General features: G+C 52.9%; 1 protein-coding gene across 2 annotated transcripts in view; it reads left to right on the top strand.

Moving 5' to 3' along the window:
• MTMR4 (myotubularin related protein 4) overlaps positions 1-19,061 on the top strand; it is a 38,094-nt gene extending 19,033 nt beyond the window's left edge. For both annotated transcript variants that reach the window (XM_066635606.1, XM_066635607.1), the window contains exons 5-20: positions 905-1,021; positions 1,965-2,047; positions 3,159-3,325; positions 3,454-3,550; positions 3,970-4,083; positions 4,941-5,137; positions 7,743-7,871; positions 8,488-8,599; positions 9,584-9,779; positions 10,528-10,713; positions 11,845-12,015; positions 12,109-12,263; positions 12,948-14,151; positions 14,545-14,655; positions 15,146-15,234; positions 16,949-19,061. In XM_066635606.1, the coding sequence (XP_066491703.1) occupies positions 905-1,021; positions 1,965-2,047; positions 3,159-3,325; positions 3,454-3,550; positions 3,970-4,083; positions 4,941-5,137; positions 7,743-7,871; positions 8,488-8,599; positions 9,584-9,779; positions 10,528-10,713; positions 11,845-12,015; positions 12,109-12,263; positions 12,948-14,151; positions 14,545-14,655; positions 15,146-15,234; positions 16,949-17,126 (3,306 nt within the window). In that variant the 3' untranslated portion in view covers positions 17,127-19,061. The remainder of the gene's footprint in view (positions 1-904; positions 1,022-1,964; positions 2,048-3,158; positions 3,326-3,453; positions 3,551-3,969; positions 4,084-4,940; positions 5,138-7,742; positions 7,872-8,487; positions 8,600-9,583; positions 9,780-10,527; positions 10,714-11,844; positions 12,016-12,108; positions 12,264-12,947; positions 14,152-14,544; positions 14,656-15,145; positions 15,235-16,948) is intronic.
• Positions 19,062-19,391: the final 330 nt, after the last annotated feature.

Below are 19,391 nucleotides of genomic sequence, written 5' to 3'. Positions count from 1 at the left end.
CCTTCCCCTCGCTCTAAGGCTTTGCAGGTATGGATTTAAAGTTGCAGAAACACCACTTGGCAAAGGGTGAATAATTGTTTTTCAAGTGGTGATGCCAAGTTTGGCAGCAGCTGATATTGTAGTTCCTGCTTCACAGTTAAGTGCAGCAGCTGAAAAGGTGACGCGCACGTGAATGTGTGTTCACATCTTCAAGAAACGGGCAGCTGGGAGATGACCAACAAAAGCACTCTAGTACTTGGATTTGACCATGCTCATTGGCTGCTTGTCTGAGAGCAGGTTGTCGGGCTCTGGAACCTCCCAGACTCTCAGGCCTCTGCTCCTGCTTGGCTCTGCTGTGTGTCTCTGCAAGACTGTGGCAGGCGTGGAGGAAAACTCCCAGTCAGGGACTCGGGCGTCACTTGTGAGAGCAGAAAAAGAGGGCAGCCTCTCCCTGTTGGCAGATGGGAGACCCTCGTTGTGGAAGTCACGTTGGCCACTGTGAGTGGGGCAGTGGAAGGAGCAGGCTGCCCTCTGGGAAGCAGGTGTCACTTGGGCTGTTGCTCCTGGGCCTAGGTGGCTGTTGTTCACCCCGTAGGCACCAGGCGTCGTGCTGGATGTCAACTGGGCAGAGGGCAGGTTCAGTGACCTCTACAGAGCCTGGACATTGTTGTTTTCACTGCGTCAGGTTCTGGAATTAGACTTGGGTTGCTCTCAGTTCTCTGCAGGTGAAGCCCAAGTGCCAGCGCTGTGCAGTAGCAGCTTTTCATGCTTCTCTGTCTCTTGCATCGCCCTTCTGCTGCAGAATGAGGGTGGGGAGAATGAGGGGGTGCTGGTGACCCTGTGGTTTGCACTGTGTGACACCCCCCCTTGGAGTTTGACTGACCAAGCGGCAACAGCTTGAACTGTGCTGGTTTCTTCCCTCTAGGTTCCGTTCACTGTGCTGCAGGGAGAAGGGGTGGAATATCTGGGCCTTGCCAGCGATGCCATCATTGCCATCTCTAACTATCGTCTCCATATCAAGTTTAAGGACTCTGTGATCAATGTAAGCTTTGGCTCCGTGTCTGTTGCAGTTTGTTTTGGCCAAGATCTGTGGTGTTCTCAGGTTGTGCTTAGAACGGACGTGAAAGGGCCAGCAGGTCACTTAACTCTGCCTTTCCACCTTTGCTGCAAATGAGACCCCTCTGGGCACTTGCCACTCCCTTGCCCACCCTCACCCCGCTCAACCCAGGCTGTTTGCAGAACAGATAGCTCCAGAGTTGGGGAGACAAAAAAGCCCCCCCCCCCTGTTCCCAAGATCATCCCTGAGCTGTCCCTCTAAAAGGCTTGAGTTGCCCCTGTGAAGCCAGGACTCTCTGTCTGCTCAGCTGCTTGCTGTGTGACTCCCTCACGCCTTGTGCAGTAGTTGACGCTGCAAAGCCAGGATCAGCGTACTGAGCCACAGAGCCTGACACTGCTGCGCCCCCCGTTTCCTGGGTCAGTTTGCACACATTCAAACTCACTTCTATCTTGGCTGTGCACTGACTGGTGCGTTTCAGGTGTGGAGCAGATCTTTAGGCTGTCTGAGAGTGCAGGCCAGGGGATCCCCTCCAACGGACTTGTCTTTGGCTTCAGCAGCCTCTCCTCCGAGGGGGAGGGGGAAGCCCCTTGCTGCCTCCACCTTTCTCCTGCCTCACACATGAGTGGCCAAGAGGAGAGCTTTGAGCAGCAGGCCTGGCCCAGTAAAGTCAGACCCTTCACATCTTGTGGCGTTTGTGGTTGCCGGACCTCCTTCCTGAACTTCCAGGCTTTTGTGGGTTGCTGAGCTGGTGCTGAATGCAACTCGGTGGAGCTTTGACTCACACAGCCAATACCCTGCAGGGACAGTTGTTACCAGGCAGTCTTTAGGTGTCTAGGTTGTGCTTCAGAGCCAGGTTGCAAGAGGTCCGGCAGACCAGGAGTCCAGTGCAGTGTCTGCCTCTTCACTTCTGTCCTGTCTCTGGTTTCAGGTGCCTTTGAGGATGATGGAAAGCGTGGAGAGCCGGGACATGTTCCAGCTTCACATTGTCTGCAAGGACTCCAAAGTAGTCAGGTAGTGGCTACCTGGTGGCATCCTGGGTGCACTGGGGGATCCTGCTGTGCCCCACCCCTCTTAACACTGTGGCGCTTGACCCACTTATCAGAACCTAGGATTGGCCGAGGGGATCCAAACAGGGATCTCAGGCCCACCTTCCTGCTTATAGCAGTGCCTGGCCAGGTGTCCTGGGAAGCTAAGAGGAGTGTGGCTATCTCTGTTCACCCACCCAGGACCTGGTGCTTGAAGGTAGACTGCCTTGGTACAGGAAGGCCCACTTGAACTGTTGTGGTTTGTTTGCGTGTCATGTTTATATGTTCTGCCAGTGCACTCATGCCCTGCTGTTAAAAAGAATGGCGCAGCCCAGGAGACTTGCTGCAAAAGGACACAGTTAGCACAGTTAGTTGCCAACTGTTACACAGTTGTTAACATGGCCAGAGGAGTGGCCACTGAGGGAAGCCATTCTGGGGTTAAGTGGCACTTGGTGGGGGGCAAATGGCACTTGGACCCTGGCAGGCCAGTGGAGTAGACCATGGATCTTCTGGGCTCTGTCTCTCAACACACAGCACACCACACAGAACCTACCTGCAAGGGCCCTGTGGCAAGCAAGTGGCCTGGCTCCTCTTCACTCCTTGCCCAGTGGTGGCCCATCGGCATGCATGGTTGCTGGGTCATTTGGCCCTCTCTGTTGGCCTGGAAATGAAGGCTGAGGAGGGGCAGAGAGCAGCCCGGCAGCAGTGTGTGCGTGGTACTGAGAGGCCAAGGAAGGGAGAAGACAGGCGGGTAGGAGACTGGAATGGCCCACTGAGGACCGGGAAGCTTGTCCCCCTTGCCTGTGACACGCATTTCGACACCCCCCCCCCCAGAAGTGTCCCTTGCTTAGGCAGTGCTGCCGTGGCCCCAGAGCTGACAGCAAGCCATGAGTTTGTCTACTTGCAGTTTTTTTAAGTGACTCTAAGAGCAACTGTACATCAGACACCCCTTCCCTGCTTGCACCTGCCATTTTCTGTGGATGTTTAAATCCCCCCTTCCTGTCCCGGGGCCAGTGGAAGGCTCCCCGCTGGTCTTCCCTTCCTAGGCCTTAACCGCGTGTGGGGCCTGCACTTACGGACGTGCCTGTGTCTCGCAGGTGCCATTTCTCTACGTTCAAGCAATGCCAGGAGTGGCTGAAGCGGCTGAACCGCGCCATTGCTCGCCCTACCAAGCCTGAGGACCTGTTTGCATTTGCTTACCATGCCTGGTGTCTGGGAGTGTGTGCTGACGAGGAGGACCAGCATGCCCATCTGTGCCGCCCAGGTATGTTCCCAGGTGTTTGGCAGCCGCTTGGCAGGGCTCATGTTGCTGAGCCTTGCTACTGGCTCTAGCACCAGGGTGTGTGAGGAGTGCCATCGGAACGGCTGCACTGACTGCTGGTGCCTTTGCAGGAGACCACGTGAAGTATCGGTGCGAGATGGAGCTGGCCCGGATGGGCTTTGACCTGCAGAACGTGTGGAGGGTTTCCGACATCAACAGCAACTACAAGTGAGTCATCCATTTGCCTGACCATCCTGGGAGAAGGGGGACCAAGCTCCGTAGCTCTGGCTAGAGCCAGCGTCTAGGGCACCAGGGGCAGCAAAGGACAAGCAACGCGGTGCAGCCTAGAACTGCAGGACCACTGCAGCCTTTGGCATGCGGCAGCACCTGACACCATTGCTATGACAGAGCCATCTGTGTGCAGTGGCTTTCCATTTTTTTAGATGCAGTGTTCCGTTGCTTCCTTGTGGTCCCCAGTGATGGATGAGGCCAGGATACCAGACTCTCCTCCTGCTGTTCCCAGCTACACATAGTTCAGAGCTTATCAGTAGTTTTCCCATATGCCAGGCCTGGGGTTTGGTGGCGTTGGCTGGTGCCTGTCCTGAGGCCAGGTTGTCACAACACCTTCCCTTGTCTCTCCCTTCTAGGTTGTGCACCAGCTACCCCCAGAAACTTCTGGTTCCAGTTTGGATCACTGACAAGGAACTGGAGAACGTGGCTTCCTTTCGATCTTGGAAGAGGATTCCGGTCGTTGTGTACAGGTACCAGAGAAGCCCTTGTCTTGTGTCAGCTCATGATGGGGACTTCAGGTGTTGAAAGTTGCAGGCCAGGCCCCGCATGTGCCTGTCAGTGGAAGGTTGGGACACTACTGTCTGGTCTTCGTGCACTCGTCCTTCCAGTTTTTCTTGGCTTTTTAAAGAATACAGCCAAGTGCTTTGGAGGTGTTCAGGAGTGAGGTCCCTGTGCACACCATAGGTAGTTCAAGAAACAATGGCTTCAAGTGAGATTAGGGCTCTTCTTTCTTAGGTAAGATTTAAGTAGGTATCTCTCTGAGGTTTTATTTTTCCATATTCATCTACATTTTGAGCCAAATCAGACCCTCAAGGCAGTGCTGCTCTATATGTAGAGAATTCACTGGCCATGGCCAGCTCTAGATTTTGCTCTTGAGTTGCCTTTTCCTGCCACACGTAGATGTAGCCCCAGATGTGCAGAGCTGTTGTGGAAAGGGAGGCAATGGTCAGTAGTGTGTTCCATCACCTGCCGCTCGGAGTTGAGCCTTCCAGAGAATTGTTCTTATCAGGCCACTTTGCATTTTCCGTGTTCGTGGTACGGTCCTCGCCAGGAAGACATTGCCACGAAAGATTCCACCTCCTGCCACAAGATCCTCGGACACACGGGGCTGTTTCCTGCTCCTCCTCCCCCATCCAGCCCCAAGCCATTTTCCCTTCTTCCAGTTTATATCCAGGGGATTGTAAGACTGACATCACATTGAAACCCTTCCCTTGCTGATCTGAGGTGGACCAAATAGTTGTGAAGCCCCTGCCAACTGCGTGTGCCCATTCGAGGCGGTCTTCCTGGCCCCTGGCTTTTTGAAACAGGGCCTGGCCTTCTCTTTCAGACACTTGCGCAATGGGGCCGTGATTGCACGCTGCAGTCAGCCTGAGATCAGCTGGTGGGGCTGGCGCAATGCGGACGATGAGTACCTCGTGACTTCCATTGCCAAAGCCTGTGCCTTGAACCCTGGTCAGAGGACGGCTGGGGGGACTCTGCATTCTGGTCTCGGCGATGGAAATGAGGCTTGCGATGCAGGATTTGGTGAGTGAGCAGCGCCTGCTTCCTCCTGTCCCTTATTTCTCTCACTGCTTACATGCGACATGGCCCTTGGCAGTATTTTGGTCCCTTCCCCAGAGCAGTGGGGTGGGGGATGTGGCTCAAATTGTCAAACTGAAAGACTGCAGAATCCTTCGCTCCATCCCTCAGGGTCAACATGTCTGTTCCAGACCACCGTGTTACACAAGCAGGGTGGTACTGGTGCACTGCCCAAAGGTTCCAGATGCCCCCAAGGAAAGGAAAGGCAGGCCTTCATTGTACTAGAGTGGAAAACTTTTGGAATCTGCTGAAAATCATGGCAAGATTGTGAGAAACCCTCTGTGTTCCCACTGAAATGAGAACAGTTGTATGAAAGCCAGGACAGGACAGCCACTGCTTTCCTGAAGGAAATTGCTAGTCGTTTGATTCTGGCCATTATGGTTTAACGAAGCCGTTCACCTGGTGTTGCTCCTCTGATTATCTGCAGCCTGACCCCCTGCATCGCTCCTGTTGTCTTTCCCATTGTTGTCCTCTATTGCCTCTGGCCACTTCGACTTCTCCTTGAATATCTGTTCACCAGGCCAAAATGTAACACTGATTATTTTATGCGTAGCAGTCATCCGGGTTCTGTGGGCCCTGCTTATCTGTGGGCCTGGCACCCGCAGATTTGACTCTACGCAGGTGCCCACAGGACTTGGATGACTGCTATGCATAAAATAATCACTTTCACATTTTGGCCTTGTGAACAGATATTCAAGGAGAAGTTGAAGTGGGCAGGGGCAATAGAGGCCAGTAGCTGTAAGGCCTCAGAGACCTCCCAGACGTGACTGGAAGTGCGTTCCAGTCGCATCCAAGAGGCCTTCTGAAAGGCACTTCTGGTCCCATGTCCCCCTCCCCCCTCCTGTGGATTCCATTATCCTCAGAATTAGGTATCCATGGGGGCTCCTAGGCAGTGGCGTCGCTAGGGGGGTGCGGGCCGCACCAGGTGATGCACCAGGGAGGTGACGCGCCCCGGGGGGGTGACATGCTAAAATCATGGCTTTAGGAGCTACTGTGTCATGCCATACATCATTGGATGTGGAATTCCCAGTGGAGTGCAATGTAAAAAACAGAATTGAAATAGCTCCTTTTGTTCAAAAGTTACGGCCAAAAAACCGGAAAGAAAAAATGAATGGATCCCTATGGAAAGTGAAAGTGAGCCGTATCGCGCGTTTACTCGCGAGTAGGCGAACTTGCCTTAGTCCATTGGAAAGGGCAGGCTGAGAGGACTCTAACAATGTCAGAATGGTCCTGATCCAATGAATGCAGCCCCCAAAAACACCCGAGAAGAAGGTCCATGCCTCCCAGCTGCCCTATTGAGCTCTATGGAAGCAAAGCAGCCTCACGGTCGCGTTTACTCATGAGTAGGCAGACGAGCCTTGGCTGGTAGTCAGGCCAGGCAAAGGGGAATGTGAGTTTACCTGAATGGTCCCAATCCGATGGAACTGCTCCAGAAGGCAGCCTCCCCACCCCCCCACCCCTAAAAAGGACCAAAAAGAGGCTTCAACTGGTAAGGGGAAGTTTTCTATTTTGCACTTGCAAAGCCAGGTGGGTCTTTGTAATGATATGCTTGAAGTAGAAGAACTTTAAACTGGGCACTGGGGAGGTCTGGAAATCTCACTGATTCGTTTTTTGGGTGGTTGTTATTGCAGGCAGACTACAGAGTAAGCTCCATTGACCACTATGGGGCTTACTTCTGAGTAGACATGCATAGGATTGGGCTCACAGGCTGCAATCCTGCCCACACTTTTCTGAGAGTAAGCCCCATTAACCACTATGGGACTTACTTCAGAGTAGGTTCACTTAGTGGAACAGGACTGGCTCCCCCTTATTATTTCTTTTATTTTAATTTAATTATTTATAATTATTTATTTTAATTTGCTTGATGATGTCACTTCTGGCCATGACATCACTTCCAGTGGGTCCTGGACAGATTGTCATTCTAAAAAGTGGGTCCCAGTGCTAAAAGTTTGAGAACTGCTGCAATAAGGTGTTGGTGACACTAGTGTGTGTGTCAGACACTGCAAATTTTCAAAATCACTAAAATCAGAGTTTGGAGGAATAATCCCATCATGTTATATATCAATTAGCGCGTAATTTCATGCAGAATGCAACGAAACAAACCACATTGAAATATCTGTGTTCTAACAAAAGGTACAGACTAAAAACCAGTGGGGGGGGGCAATGGCACATCACCACACCCACTGCGTGGGGTGATGTGCAGGCCTTCCGCAGCAGGTGACGCAAATCCTAGTGATGCCACTGGTCCTAGAACAGATCTCCTGTGGGTACTGAGGGCACCCTGTGCATTCATGAGACCACATCTGGAATGCAGCAGCAGAAGGGAGAGAGGTCTCTCTTTGGTCCAGCTGCTGAGACCCAGTCAGCAGCAGCACTGTTGTTTCATTCCCTAGGACTGTGACAATGGGTGCTGCTTTCCTGATTCAGTAAATGTGAGGGCTCAGGCTGGCCACGCAGCACATTGGTTTGCTTCTACTTCCTTCCCCTTTCCATGTCGCTAGTGTAAGTACTTGCTCAAGGGGCAGCAGAATTCCAACTGTTCTCTTTGCAGATTCCTCCCTGACCGCATGTTCGAGTGTGGAGAATTCAGCAACCCCTCAGAAGCTGCTGATCTTGGATGCCCGTTCCTACACGGCAGCCGTTGCCAACAGAGCCAAAGGAGGAGGCTGCGAGTGTGAAGGTCCAGGCTGAGTTCTTTCTTGACCACCATTGCCCCCATTAAGCCCCTCAGGTGCACAGAGAGCCTGTCCTTTGAGTTCTCCCAAGGAAGATCTTTATGCTATTGTATCTACACACTACTTTTCAACCGAGATTGACTCACAACAATTACAGCCCATCAAAAAGACACAATAGATTAGGAGGCACTCGGGTTACATGCTGTATGCCTGCCCCCCCCCCCCCCCGACAGTGGGTGACTGGTCCAGATTCAGGGCTCTCCTCTCCAGAAGGTGGCTGATGGAGAAGGTGACAGCCCACACAGGGTCTCACTGGGGGAGGGGAATCCTGGTTCAGGGGAGATGCCATTCCAGGAGGCCATATTGAATTGTTGGACTAAAAACAGTCACAAAGCATTCTTTGCAGAAACTTGTGTGCCACTCCCTGCATGGAGCTCTGCATCTCTTTCCCCCACATTCACGCATCACGCCCCGTATTGTTTCTCAGGTCTGGGTCTGTGTTAATGTGGTTAGGGTGAAGTTTTGTCCATTCGTGTTGCTAGAATTCTGCCGTGCCGTTGTCTCTGACAGCCAGCCTCAGCACCTGAACTGACGCTCCCAGTCTTCCTCATTGTGTTTCAGAGTATTATCCAAACTGTGAAGTGGTGTTCATGGGAATGGCCAACATCCACTCCATCCGAAACAGCTTCCAGTACCTGCGGGCAGTCTGCAGTCAGATGCCAGACCCCAGCAAGTGAGTGCCAATCAGCGCTCGCCCAGTATAGTGGGCCAGAGCATTTCTCCTTGCCTATTGTTGTTGTTGTTAGTGTTGTTTTTTTAATTTTATTATTATTATTATTATTATTATTATTATTATTATTATTATTATTATTATTATTATTATTCCTTGCATCATGTCCCTGGGTAGTTTCCCTTGTGTGGGCTTCCCAGGCTTGGGCAGATGGTTATGTAGTCTCACCAGTGAAAACTGTGAGAGACAAGGGAGCATCACTAACCACTAGGCATGACGCACACTTGTCCACTTGCTCTTCTTTCAGCACGGCCCCTGCAACAGGTCCTGCATATTAGACCCCTGGGGTGGATCTTCCCCTTTTTACCATGATAGCGCTCAAGGTAGCATGCGGGATGTTACCTTGGCTCCCTTTTGTTCTCTGACCCTTGAGGTCCCCTGTTGAGCTTTGCGATGAGCAGAAGTGAGAGCCCAGGTAGTCCCCGCTTGAGCCTGACTCCCGTCCTCTCCATCAAAATGCTTCTCAAATGGAGAAGGGGTGCGTGTGCTGACCAGGCCACTCTTTCCATGGGTGCTTTGCCCATGGGTCTGCCTTTTCATCCCCCAGGGAGGTGGCTCAAGTAGTGATCATGTCCTCTCTGCTTTTGTCTCTTTCTGCCATGCTGTTCTAGGTCAGGCTTCTCCCATTTTTGTCTGTTGCCATGGAAGTGTTTCTTTTTTCTCATTGAGGGCTAGTAGAACAAAGCACAGAAGAGAGCTGTTCCTGTTGCACTGGGGCTCCTGTGTCTCCTTGGCTTGTTTTCTGGCAAGACGCTCCCTTGCCTGCCTTTGGCAAAGGAGGAGGGCAGCATCTTCTTGGGTTCTTGGAAGGAGCCCTTGCCAGTGTTTTCTGTTCCCCCAGGAGCTGGAGTTGGATCCTTTACTTGCAACTCAGAGGCCTGGAAGGAGTCCTCATGTAACACTTCCCCCTGTGTGTGTCCCTTCCAGCTGGTTGTCGGCTCTGGAGAGCACCAAGTGGCTGCAGCACCTCTCGGTCATGCTGAAGGCAGCTGTGCTGGTCTCCAATGCTGTGGACCGGGAGGGGCGCCCTGTGCTTGTGCACTGCTCGGATGGCTGGGACAGAACCCCGCAGATTGTGGCTCTGGCAAAGATTCTGCTGGACCCCTACTACCGGACCATGGAGGTATTGGGCCTCTGTATCTCTACACCCCTTTGAGTGTAGCCTTTAGGATAAAGGGCCATTTCCAGAGAATCCAGCCTGGGGTTGGGGTGGCAGAGCTTGGCAGAGCTGCCCAAAACACTCAGACTACAGTGATTCCTCTGGCTGTCTTGGCCCTTGTGCTGGCTGAGTGAACAGATTTCCATAGGAAATGTCCTTCAGTGTCTTTAAAATGAGCAAACATCTTTTGCATCAAATTTAGCGCTAAACGATGTTGCCACGCTTGGTTGACTGACTAAGCGCTGATTTAGGCAGCAGCACCTTCTAGAGTTTCTTAAGCAAAAGTAACCCCCCCCCCTTTAAGGATGTTATAGGCTTGAAAGAGCAAAGAAAGAGGCAAGGATTCGAAGGGATGGAGATACAAATGCAGCCCCTTGCACTTCAGCTTGTCTGAAAAAGAGACAAAGGGGGTTAAGTGGCAGGTTTTGCAGAAAAGCTGGAGTTTGGAGGAGGGCTGTGAGAGACAGAGAGGTGGCACCACAGGTGTGTCCAGGCAGGGAGGTTGGAGAGGAGGAATTCCTACCAAAGAAGAAGAAGCCTCCTAGGCAACAACAGCCACCTGGGAGGTCCATCTGTGGAGAGTGTAGCAGGGAAGGACCCAGAGGGGGCGCTAAAGGGGCACTCAGGTCTTGTGCCCTGAGGCGCTGGGAGGGGCGAGTGGTCTTGGCTCGGGAGGTGGTATGCTGCATCTGACTTGCTTCTCTTTTGGCAGGGCTTCCAGGTGTTGGTGGAATCGGACTGGCTGGATTTTGGCCATAAGTTTGGAGACCGCTGTGGCCATCAGGAGAAGGCGGAGGACCAGAACGAGCAGTGCCCGGTGTTCCTGCAGTGGCTGGATTCTGTCCACCAGCTGCTCCAACAGTTCCCCTGCCTGTTTGAGTTCAACGAAGCGTTCTTGGTAAGAGCCAGCGAAGAGAGGTGGCTGGGCAGAAGCAGGAGAGACCCCATTCCACACAGATGGTTTTGTTCTGGCAGAGGACGTGGGTGGCGTGTTCTGGCTGTGTTGGAAGAACGAGTCCTGTTTTTGGCTCATACTGCGTTGCTGTTTGCTTTTGATTGGGCTGCTTCAGCTGAGCCCAGCTTTTACTCTCCTTGCAGCCTGTGCCTGAGGCTCTCTGGTGGGTTTGTTCGTTGAGCAAGATACCCTTGATGGCCTTATTTTTAGAGGCACACATTCCACTCTCTGTGAAAGATGTTTGCAGCAAAATGATTTGGTCTGAGAGAAGCATCAGGGGCAGAATCTTCCTGCAAGAAAACTGCCTCAGGCTGAAGAGCGAGAGAGCTGGGCAGTACAGTGTGCACATCTCTTGTTCACCAGTGGCAAATATGGAGCAGCGCAGCATCAAGAACAGTGGATATGGTCCACACTTGCAAGCAGTTAGTGGACCACAGAAGTTGTGTTCCGAAGTATGTCTCCTTCAGCCACATCTCTTTATGCTCTGTGATAGTTGGCTGTGGAGCCTGTGCTAAAGGTTTTCCAGGGCTTGGGCTACAGCCTTCAGGAGGAAAGTGGGGCTTTACTCCAAGGAGGGCTTGGAGGAAGTGAGAAAGTTGCGTCACAGACATTCTGGGGCACCATTTTGGGCAGTGAGGGGCACCCAGAGTGACAGGACCCTTCTAGAGAGTGGGAGATCCTCAGGTGGCTGAGAAAGGTGATGCTGGACCATCAAGGGTCGTGTTGGACAGTGAGAGTAGAGGGGGAGGAGAACAAAGCCATGGAGACGTTGAAGAAGGGTGAAGCTCTGGTGCTGAAACTGGAAGTGGACAGGAAACCGTGGTAGAGATTCAAGGAGCAGCATTAGGTGATCAAAGCTGGGTGTGAGATAAATGGTGGAGGAGCAACAGATAAGACCACAGAAAATCAGAGAGAAGTTTTAGTTGCTCTTTTGCTTGCTTTTATTTTGGGTTTCTGGCAGCCACATCCAGAGACTTAATTGCTGCCAGAAGCCTAAAAAGAAGCCTTTTGCGAGTCAGGCTCCTGTGAGAGTTGACCCAAAGCCTGGCCTGATGTGTTTTCCTGGTGTCACAGGTGAAGTTGGTGCAGCACACGTACTCCTGCCTTTATGGAACCTTCCTCGGAAACAGCCCTTGTGAGCGAGAAATGCACAACATTGCCAAGCGTACCTGCTCAGTGTGGTCTCTCCTGAGAGCGGGCAACAAGCACTTCCACAACCTGCTCTATATGCCGGGGAGCGAGCAGGTGGGTGCAGCTCCCGTTCCAGTGCCGGATCTGGATGAACAAGGGGTTCTCGGCCCTCCTCTGAAGTCTGCTTTCCTCCCCCTTCCACGGCAGGTGCTGCACCCAGTGTGCCATGTGCGAGCGCTGCACCTCTGGACGGCTGTGTATCTCCCAGCATCATCCCCGTGCCCGCTAGGAGAAGAAGGCCTGGACCTGTACCTGCCTTCTGGGTCGCAAAGCCAGGAGTTCAGCAGCAGGTCTCTTGACAGGTAGGAGTCTCAAGACCTGGAAGCCAGAGCCTCTCCGCCTGCTTGATGGCAGGGTTCCCTAAGGACTTGTGCTTATGCGCACCCCACTCTTTCCGTGCTTTTCGGACTGCTTCAGTGTAGATTGTGCAAGACAGATTTTAGTGGGTTGGGCCAGTACATAAATTGTATTTATTAGTGTATCCACTGTTGACTGTTCTGACATGTCCTGTTGCTCTGAAAAGAATTATCAGCAAATGGATCACTTACTGAAGACCTAGCATTTTACTCTTAACATGCCAATAATTCCTTATGGGCTTCTTAAAAGCCAGGAGTGAATGGTCTTGTAAAGTAGATTTGGAAATGCCAAGTGCAGTATATGGACTGAGTGCCTCTTATCCCGTGGCCCCAGGAAACAGGGTTTGTTGCTGTGCATAATGAGGATGGCAGATATCTGCCTCTGGGAAAGAGGTCACTAGAAGCAGTAAGCAGGTGCAGTCCTGAAAGAGTAGCTGGTTTTGCTCTGCTGACAAGAAAGGTGCAGTGTGAGGCTGGGGGTCAACTGAGGGGCCTCGGAGTGGAGAGGACTCGCTCTGACTCCTTCGGTGTGCAGGTGAGGAGCGAGCTGTTGCCCAGTTCGGCTCCCAGAGGCCGTTCCTCAGCAGCAAATGTGTTCTTCAACTCCAAAATGGCCCCTTGTGATTTCAGGTTACCAAAGACCCGGTCCATGGATGACTTGCTCTCGGGCTGTGATCCTGGCAGCCTGCTGACTCGCACGTCCAGCGACCCGAATCTGAACAACCACTGTCCAGATGTCAGGGTGGGCCTGGAGCCCCGGCACCCCAGTGCTGAGGAGGCAACGGCAGGCAGCGAGAGCACCACCAAGGACTCGCCTCAGGTGCCTGAGCAGCAGCAGCAGGAACGCCCTCCCCTACAAGCTGCCAGCAGCAGGACACCGAACGTGGATTGGCAACCGCCACTGCAGGACGTCGGGGCATCTCTGCAGTTGAACGGTCTCTCTTCTGAGGTGGAGCTGGCGAGTGGAGCTTGTCCGGAGACAGCAGCAGGCACTTCTCCGGCTCCTGGGCAAAAGAAGCAACCCATGGACTCGACCAGAGCAGAGGAGCTGCTCGAAAAATTTCCCCTTGACCATGTGAAGGCTGGCCTGGAATCCAGTGGTGCCTGGGACCTTGGCACCACCTGTGGGCCAGACTCCTCCCTCCAGCCTCCAGCAGGCCCTCCCATCTGGAACCCACCCGCTCCCAGGGTCCCAAGGCAGGATGAGGAGGACAGCAGGAGGGGTGGCAGTGCCAGGCCCAGAGAGGAGGGCAGCCCGATGGGGAGAGCTCCGCAGGAACTGTGCCGCAAAGGAGTTTCTCAGAGCCAGACAAGCGAATTCTCTCTCCTGGGAGCCAACTGGGACAGCTTTCAGGGAATGGGGACGTCACTTCCGGGGGGTGATGTGGGTCCACGGCGACTCCTGTCCTATGGTTGTTGCAACAAGCGGCTGAGCTGCCGGCCCTTCTGGGCCTCTGGACTGTGCCTCAGCAGCCAGTGGCCTTTGAAAGAAGGTGCGAGGCTCCCAGGCTGCTCTGGCCACTCCGGCGCGCACTTTGCAGGCCTTGCCGGGAAGACCAGCAGGCTGTGGCTCCCCTGCCACTTGAAGCAGGCACTTGGCCCCAAACACGTGTCAGCAAGCAGCCCTTCCCCAGTGCCTCCTCCCTATCTGGACGACGACGGCCTACCTTTCCCCACAGACGTGATCCAGCACAGGTTGCGGCAGATCGAAGCTACCTACAAGCAGGAGGTGGAGCAGCTGCGCAGGCAGGTGCGCGAGTTGCAGCTGAGGCTGGACATCCGCCATTGTTACGCTCCTCCGGCTGAGCCACCAATGGACTACGAGGATGACTTTGTAAGTGGCAGTCCGTGGAGGCCCCCGCCAGTGGTTTTCCCAGCCCGCCCCCGGGAAAGGCACACGTGTCCCAAAGTCTGTGTGCCAGCTGCCAGCCTTTCACCCTTGCAGATCAGAAGGCGCTGGGTTTGAGGCAGGGTACAGCAGCAGCACAGGGAACTGGCCACAGAGACAGGCATGTGGATAGGCTCTAGTGTTCTGGCTTTGCCAGACCCGCCCCCTCCTGTGCTTTGTAGACCCTGTCCCTCTTTCTGCTGCGTCCCCATTTTCCCACAGAGGCACCCCAGCATCCCCCCCACCCCCTGTTTGGGGTCAGGGAAGTGGAGGCTTCAGAGTAGTGGAAGTGCATGTGGAATGGGACGGGGTTCATGGCTGTCTTCGCCTCCCTTGCAGACCTGCCTCAAGGAATCTGATGGCAGTGAAAACGAGGACTTCTACTCTGATCACAGTGAGGACTGCCTGTCAGAAGCAAGCTGGGAGCCTGTGGATAAAAGGGAAACAGAGGTATGTTGCAGCTTCTTGGTTGGGGAGCAGCTGGGGCCAGTCAGCTGGGCTGGGTTGCAGTATCTGGCAGTAGGATGAGACCCAACTCCATCTTTCAGTTTCTTTGTTTTCTTGTATTTCTTCTGCACCTCACCCCTGCCCAGCCCCCGTGATCGCTAACAGTAGTCCAGTGTGGATACATCAAGGGTTTCATTAAGACCACCGTGCACTAAGAAGCCCTTTTCCCCGCCAGTCCAAAGACCGGTCATTGAACCCTTTCCCCAGATCCTCCCTTTCTCCAGGCGAAGCATCTCTTGCATTCTTTCACCTCTCCCTGTCCCCGTAGTTCCCCTCTACATTCTCTCTGCTTGTCAGTCATCTTTCTGAAAAGGAAGGGCTCAGAACCCAGAGCACCAGTGTCCTAGCTTGTAGACGTTGCTCCCCAAGGGTGGAATCTGAGGCTCCCTGTGAGTGGCAGGACCAGCCGTAACACACTGTGATTTATCTGCAGGTCACACGCTGGGTTCCAGACCATATGGCCTCGCACTGCTTTAACTGTGATTGTGAATTTTGGCTCGCCAAACGCAGGCACCACTGCAGGTAACACTGGCCAACTGCTATAAGTTGTCCCCAATGTACTCTTACACATGCGTGTGCACTCGATAACCATGGCCTAAGGATTTAGGCCAAATAAAATATCTGGGAGGCCAAAAAGAATGGGTGAGGCTGCCACAGTCAGAGGGAGAGACGGGTGTTTCCTCTAGAGATAGGAGGGGATCATTAATCGCAATGACATTGGCCCAGGTTCATTCCACAGCCATAGCTGATATGATTGCCCGGCATTTGCTTGGGTGCTTGGTGCAAGTGTCTGGTTTCTCTCTTGGAAGACAGGCAAAGACATTCAAAGACATGAAGGTCTTATCCTTTGCGCTTAGAAATAGTATACAAATACAGCTGTCCTGATGCTATTCATTGACAAAGGAATTGTGGGTTTCTCATGGGGGGAAGGGGCAATGAAGATCCCTGGAAGAGCAGTACTTAAACTTCACTGCTTAACAAGCCACTATTTGCTTGTTTTCTGTGGAACATGCAACTTACCTGACTGTGCTTGGTGGCCCACAGGGTAGGAAGCATGACTTTTAAAGATGGGGAACAAAATGACAACCTCTGTTCAAGAGAAGCCAATGAGAGTACACCTTGTGTGGGGAGGGAGAATGGCCTTGTGGGTAGCAAGTAATGTTACAGCTCAATCCTATGCATGTCTACGAAGAAATAAATCCCTTTAACTTCAGTGGGACTTACGGCCCAATTTTGTCCAACCTGTGCAGACAGAACACACATTCCACCAGTGCAGACTGCTGTAAAAGCACCATAAAGCAGTTTGCAGCACTGCAGAGAGCCAGCAGGAAGGCCAGAGCCTTTCAACATGTGCTGGTGGAGTGACGGAAGTCTGCTGGAGCAGATAAACCTGATGGATGTGGGGGGGGGGCGTGGAACAGGGCTGAGGTGGGCGAACGAGGCCTAGGGAAGGCAAGTTCTGCAGCTGAATCTTAACCTCCTTCCCTGGCCCAGTCTCCCTAATGGATCAGCTTGGACTTGCCCCAACAATATTGGGGCAGCTGCTGCGGCTTATCCCAGGGCAAGGGGACAAATGTCCCCTTAGCCCAAGGTAATCCCCTGCAGGCGGAAATCCCCTGTGGGATGTGGCGTAGCCCGTGCCAGCTCCATTGCATCGCCTTGGAAGGATTTAGTTAGGATTGGGCTGTTAGTTGCTGGCAGGTGTGCATAGGATTTTATCGTCTTATTTCTGGGAGGAAGGAATTGTGGGGTTGCAATGAATGGTTGGGGAGACAAGACAGGAGCTGTGGGGTAGAGTGGAAGGAAGGCCTTGAGTGGGAGCTAGCTAAGTTGTGCAGGCCCTGCCACTGGGCACGCAGTGCTGCCAAGCCACCAGCCCGCTTCTCCTGCACTGTCTTCTCTGTAGAGTCCCAGGCAGACTCTTACCCAGCTCTGCAGCTGGGGCTGGGCCTGTCCATTTTGCATGCAGAGCACTGCCATTGAGTCATGGGCCCCGTGGAAGACGTTGTCCTTCCATTCCCATCACAAGCAAAGGCAGGGCATTGCAGTGCGAAGTGTCAGTTTGTGCTGTGCTCCCCATGTTTAAAGGCCTGGGGACCTGCAGCACAGCAGGGTCCGTGGGTGGCATTGATCAGGGAGCCAGGCCAGCCCCTCTCTGCAGGTCAGGCCTCCTCACACCAGCCCACTTTGGCTCCGGTGGCACTGCCATCCTCTTTGTTCTTTTCTCTCTGCCCAGAAACTGTGGGAATGTGTTCTGTGCTGGCTGCTGCCACCTGAAGCTGCCCATTCCTGACCAGCAGCTCTACGACCCAGTTCTCGTTTGCAACTCCTGCTACGACCACATCCAGGTCTCCCGTGCCCGGGAACTCATGAGCCAGCACCTGAAGAAGCCCATTGCCACCGCTTCGAGCTGAGCATCAGTGGAGGAGACCTGTCTGAGCCTGGTCTTTTTAACCTGCAGCCTGGAAGGGAAGGGCTGCCTTCGTAGGCAGTGCTTGACCACCGAGCCTTGTGTGCGCTGCTGGCAACAATTTCCCCCACTTGGTGCCCCATGTATTGGAGATGAGGAAATTGGATTAAAGAGTGTGACTATGGCCCACGTCGTGGTGCTGTTTGTGGTCCAAAGACCTGCAGCTCCGCTGGAGTCTCTTTTCTTCCAAGGATGGCTGGCGAGCGAGGCAGCGCAGACCGTTGTTTTGTGCCCCAAAGCAATGGGAGGCCATGGAAGGGCAAGAGTCAGATCCCCTCCTCCCCACCTCACAAAGACAGGCAGGTTGACTTATGCAAGGAAGGAAGGAGGCTGCAACCCCCAGCCAGAGTGGTGGGGTCTCTGCAGGAGCTTGCTCTGGCTGCAGGAGTCGCCTGTTGGTCACCGTATTTGGCTGGCCAGCCCCTTCTTTGGGTGGTGTGAGGCTGGCTCTGGTACCAAGAGCGGGGGTGGGGGGCTCCCTTATGGATCCAAACCCAGCTCCGCACCCTCCCTGTGTCCTTTCAGGAAACAGACTCTTGTCCCAGCAGCTGGGCTGTTGTATGTGGAAAGCAGACCCAAGTTTTGCTTTGCTTGCTGCCTTTCCAGCCCCCCTGTGGGTGTTGGGCAGCCAGTCCCAGCCTGGTGTATTTCCAGGAGAGACACTTTGAGCCTCCCCAGTCCATGCCAGTGTGAATTACCTTCTCCCTCATGCACTTGTGTCTCTCTATTATGGTTGCTCTGTATCTGAAAACCCGATGCCTGGAGGGCCGACGGTATGGGTTTTCTTGACCTCCTGGAATGTGCTGTTTTAGTGTGCTTGAGGGTTTCAGTCCAAAATGCTGCTAATGTTATTTCTCTGCACTTAAGAACTGTAGTCTGGAGAACAAAAAAAGAGGGCATGCTAGTTGCACAGCGAACACTGGTTAATGGGCTCTTTTCCTTCTGCTGTTCAAGAAGGTGCAAGGGGCATTTAGCAAACAACCACAATCACCCTCATCTTTGCGCAAACTCTCTCCATTCAGCACCATGAAATCCCCCTTTGGACTCATGACTTATGGTTGCCCCACTGTGCAACCTTTCTCCAGTGTTTTCACTTCCATCCCAACAAGCACTAAGTTTTAGAAGGGGGGAGCGAGGTGCTGCTGCTGCTGCTGCTGCTTATGTTTTTCACAGAGCTTTGGGAGCAGTGTTCACGACTGCTTTGTCCTGAAATAGAGAGAGAGGGTTGTGCAACAAAGAAAACGGTAAGGGACTTTTTCAGCCAATCTTGGGCCTTGAACTCCCCACTAGGAAGAACATGCCAGGACCTCATCTCAAGAAGACTTTGGAAGTGCTGTTCTCTGCATACCAGGCTCAGTGCTCGCCAGCAAGCACCTCTGGGCTGGTTTTTAAATTTCCCATGGATTCAGTGTTCCTGTCTAGCACTTGTGACTTGCCACATCTCAGACAGCTTTTGGTCATAAGCCTAAAAGCCATCCTCCTCCTCCGACACGGAATCTCTCCAAGTTGCCCTGCAGCCCCTTTCAGGGAAGCAGATCACCACATATTGGTGAAAGCTGAGATCTGATTTTTGCCATGCTCTGAACTTTGTCTGTACAAAGTGGTGCAAGTCATAGGGGAGAGTTCAGATTTGGTGGTTTCATTTTCAGCTCATTTGCACAGATGTAAAACAAAAGAAATCCAAAAATGAAGAGAACAAGGCCCTTCTTCAAGTCAGCCACCATTAATCAAAACTGCTTTTAGCTCTCATCAGCCTGTGTCACTGTCTTCAGGCAAAAATAAAACATGAAAATAACCTCCAAAATCAGTTCAACAGCTTTGTGACAAACCATGTGCTGTACAAACTTCAATACAGTTGAATAAAATCTCTATATTAGTGCTGCTTTGTTGGACCATATTACTTTGTTTTGACTGGTGTCCTTATCCTGCCTCTCCAGGGGAGTGTAAGCAACTCATAGGCACACACATGTACATGCACACATGCTATGTTGTAAACACTGGTTCTGGACATTGTCTTGTTTCCTCTACATTCAAGTGGGGCCTAGTATGATGGTGTTTGTGTCTTCCTGCCCAGGGTGGTTTTTGGGCCTCAAATCTCAGTCTTAACCTTCTTCTGAAGAGGCCACATCTCCTCCTCCCTCCATTCCTCTGGTGCAGCCATTTTCAACCATTGGGCCGTGGCACACTGGTGTGCTGCCAGGTGTACCGC

The sequence above is a fragment of the Tiliqua scincoides genome, chromosome 8 (assembly GCF_035046505.1).
Source record: "Tiliqua scincoides isolate rTilSci1 chromosome 8, rTilSci1.hap2, whole genome shotgun sequence".
Classification (NCBI taxonomy): Eukaryota; Metazoa; Chordata; class Lepidosauria; order Squamata; family Scincidae; genus Tiliqua; species Tiliqua scincoides.
This window is presented reverse-complemented; position numbering and strand designations above follow the sequence as displayed.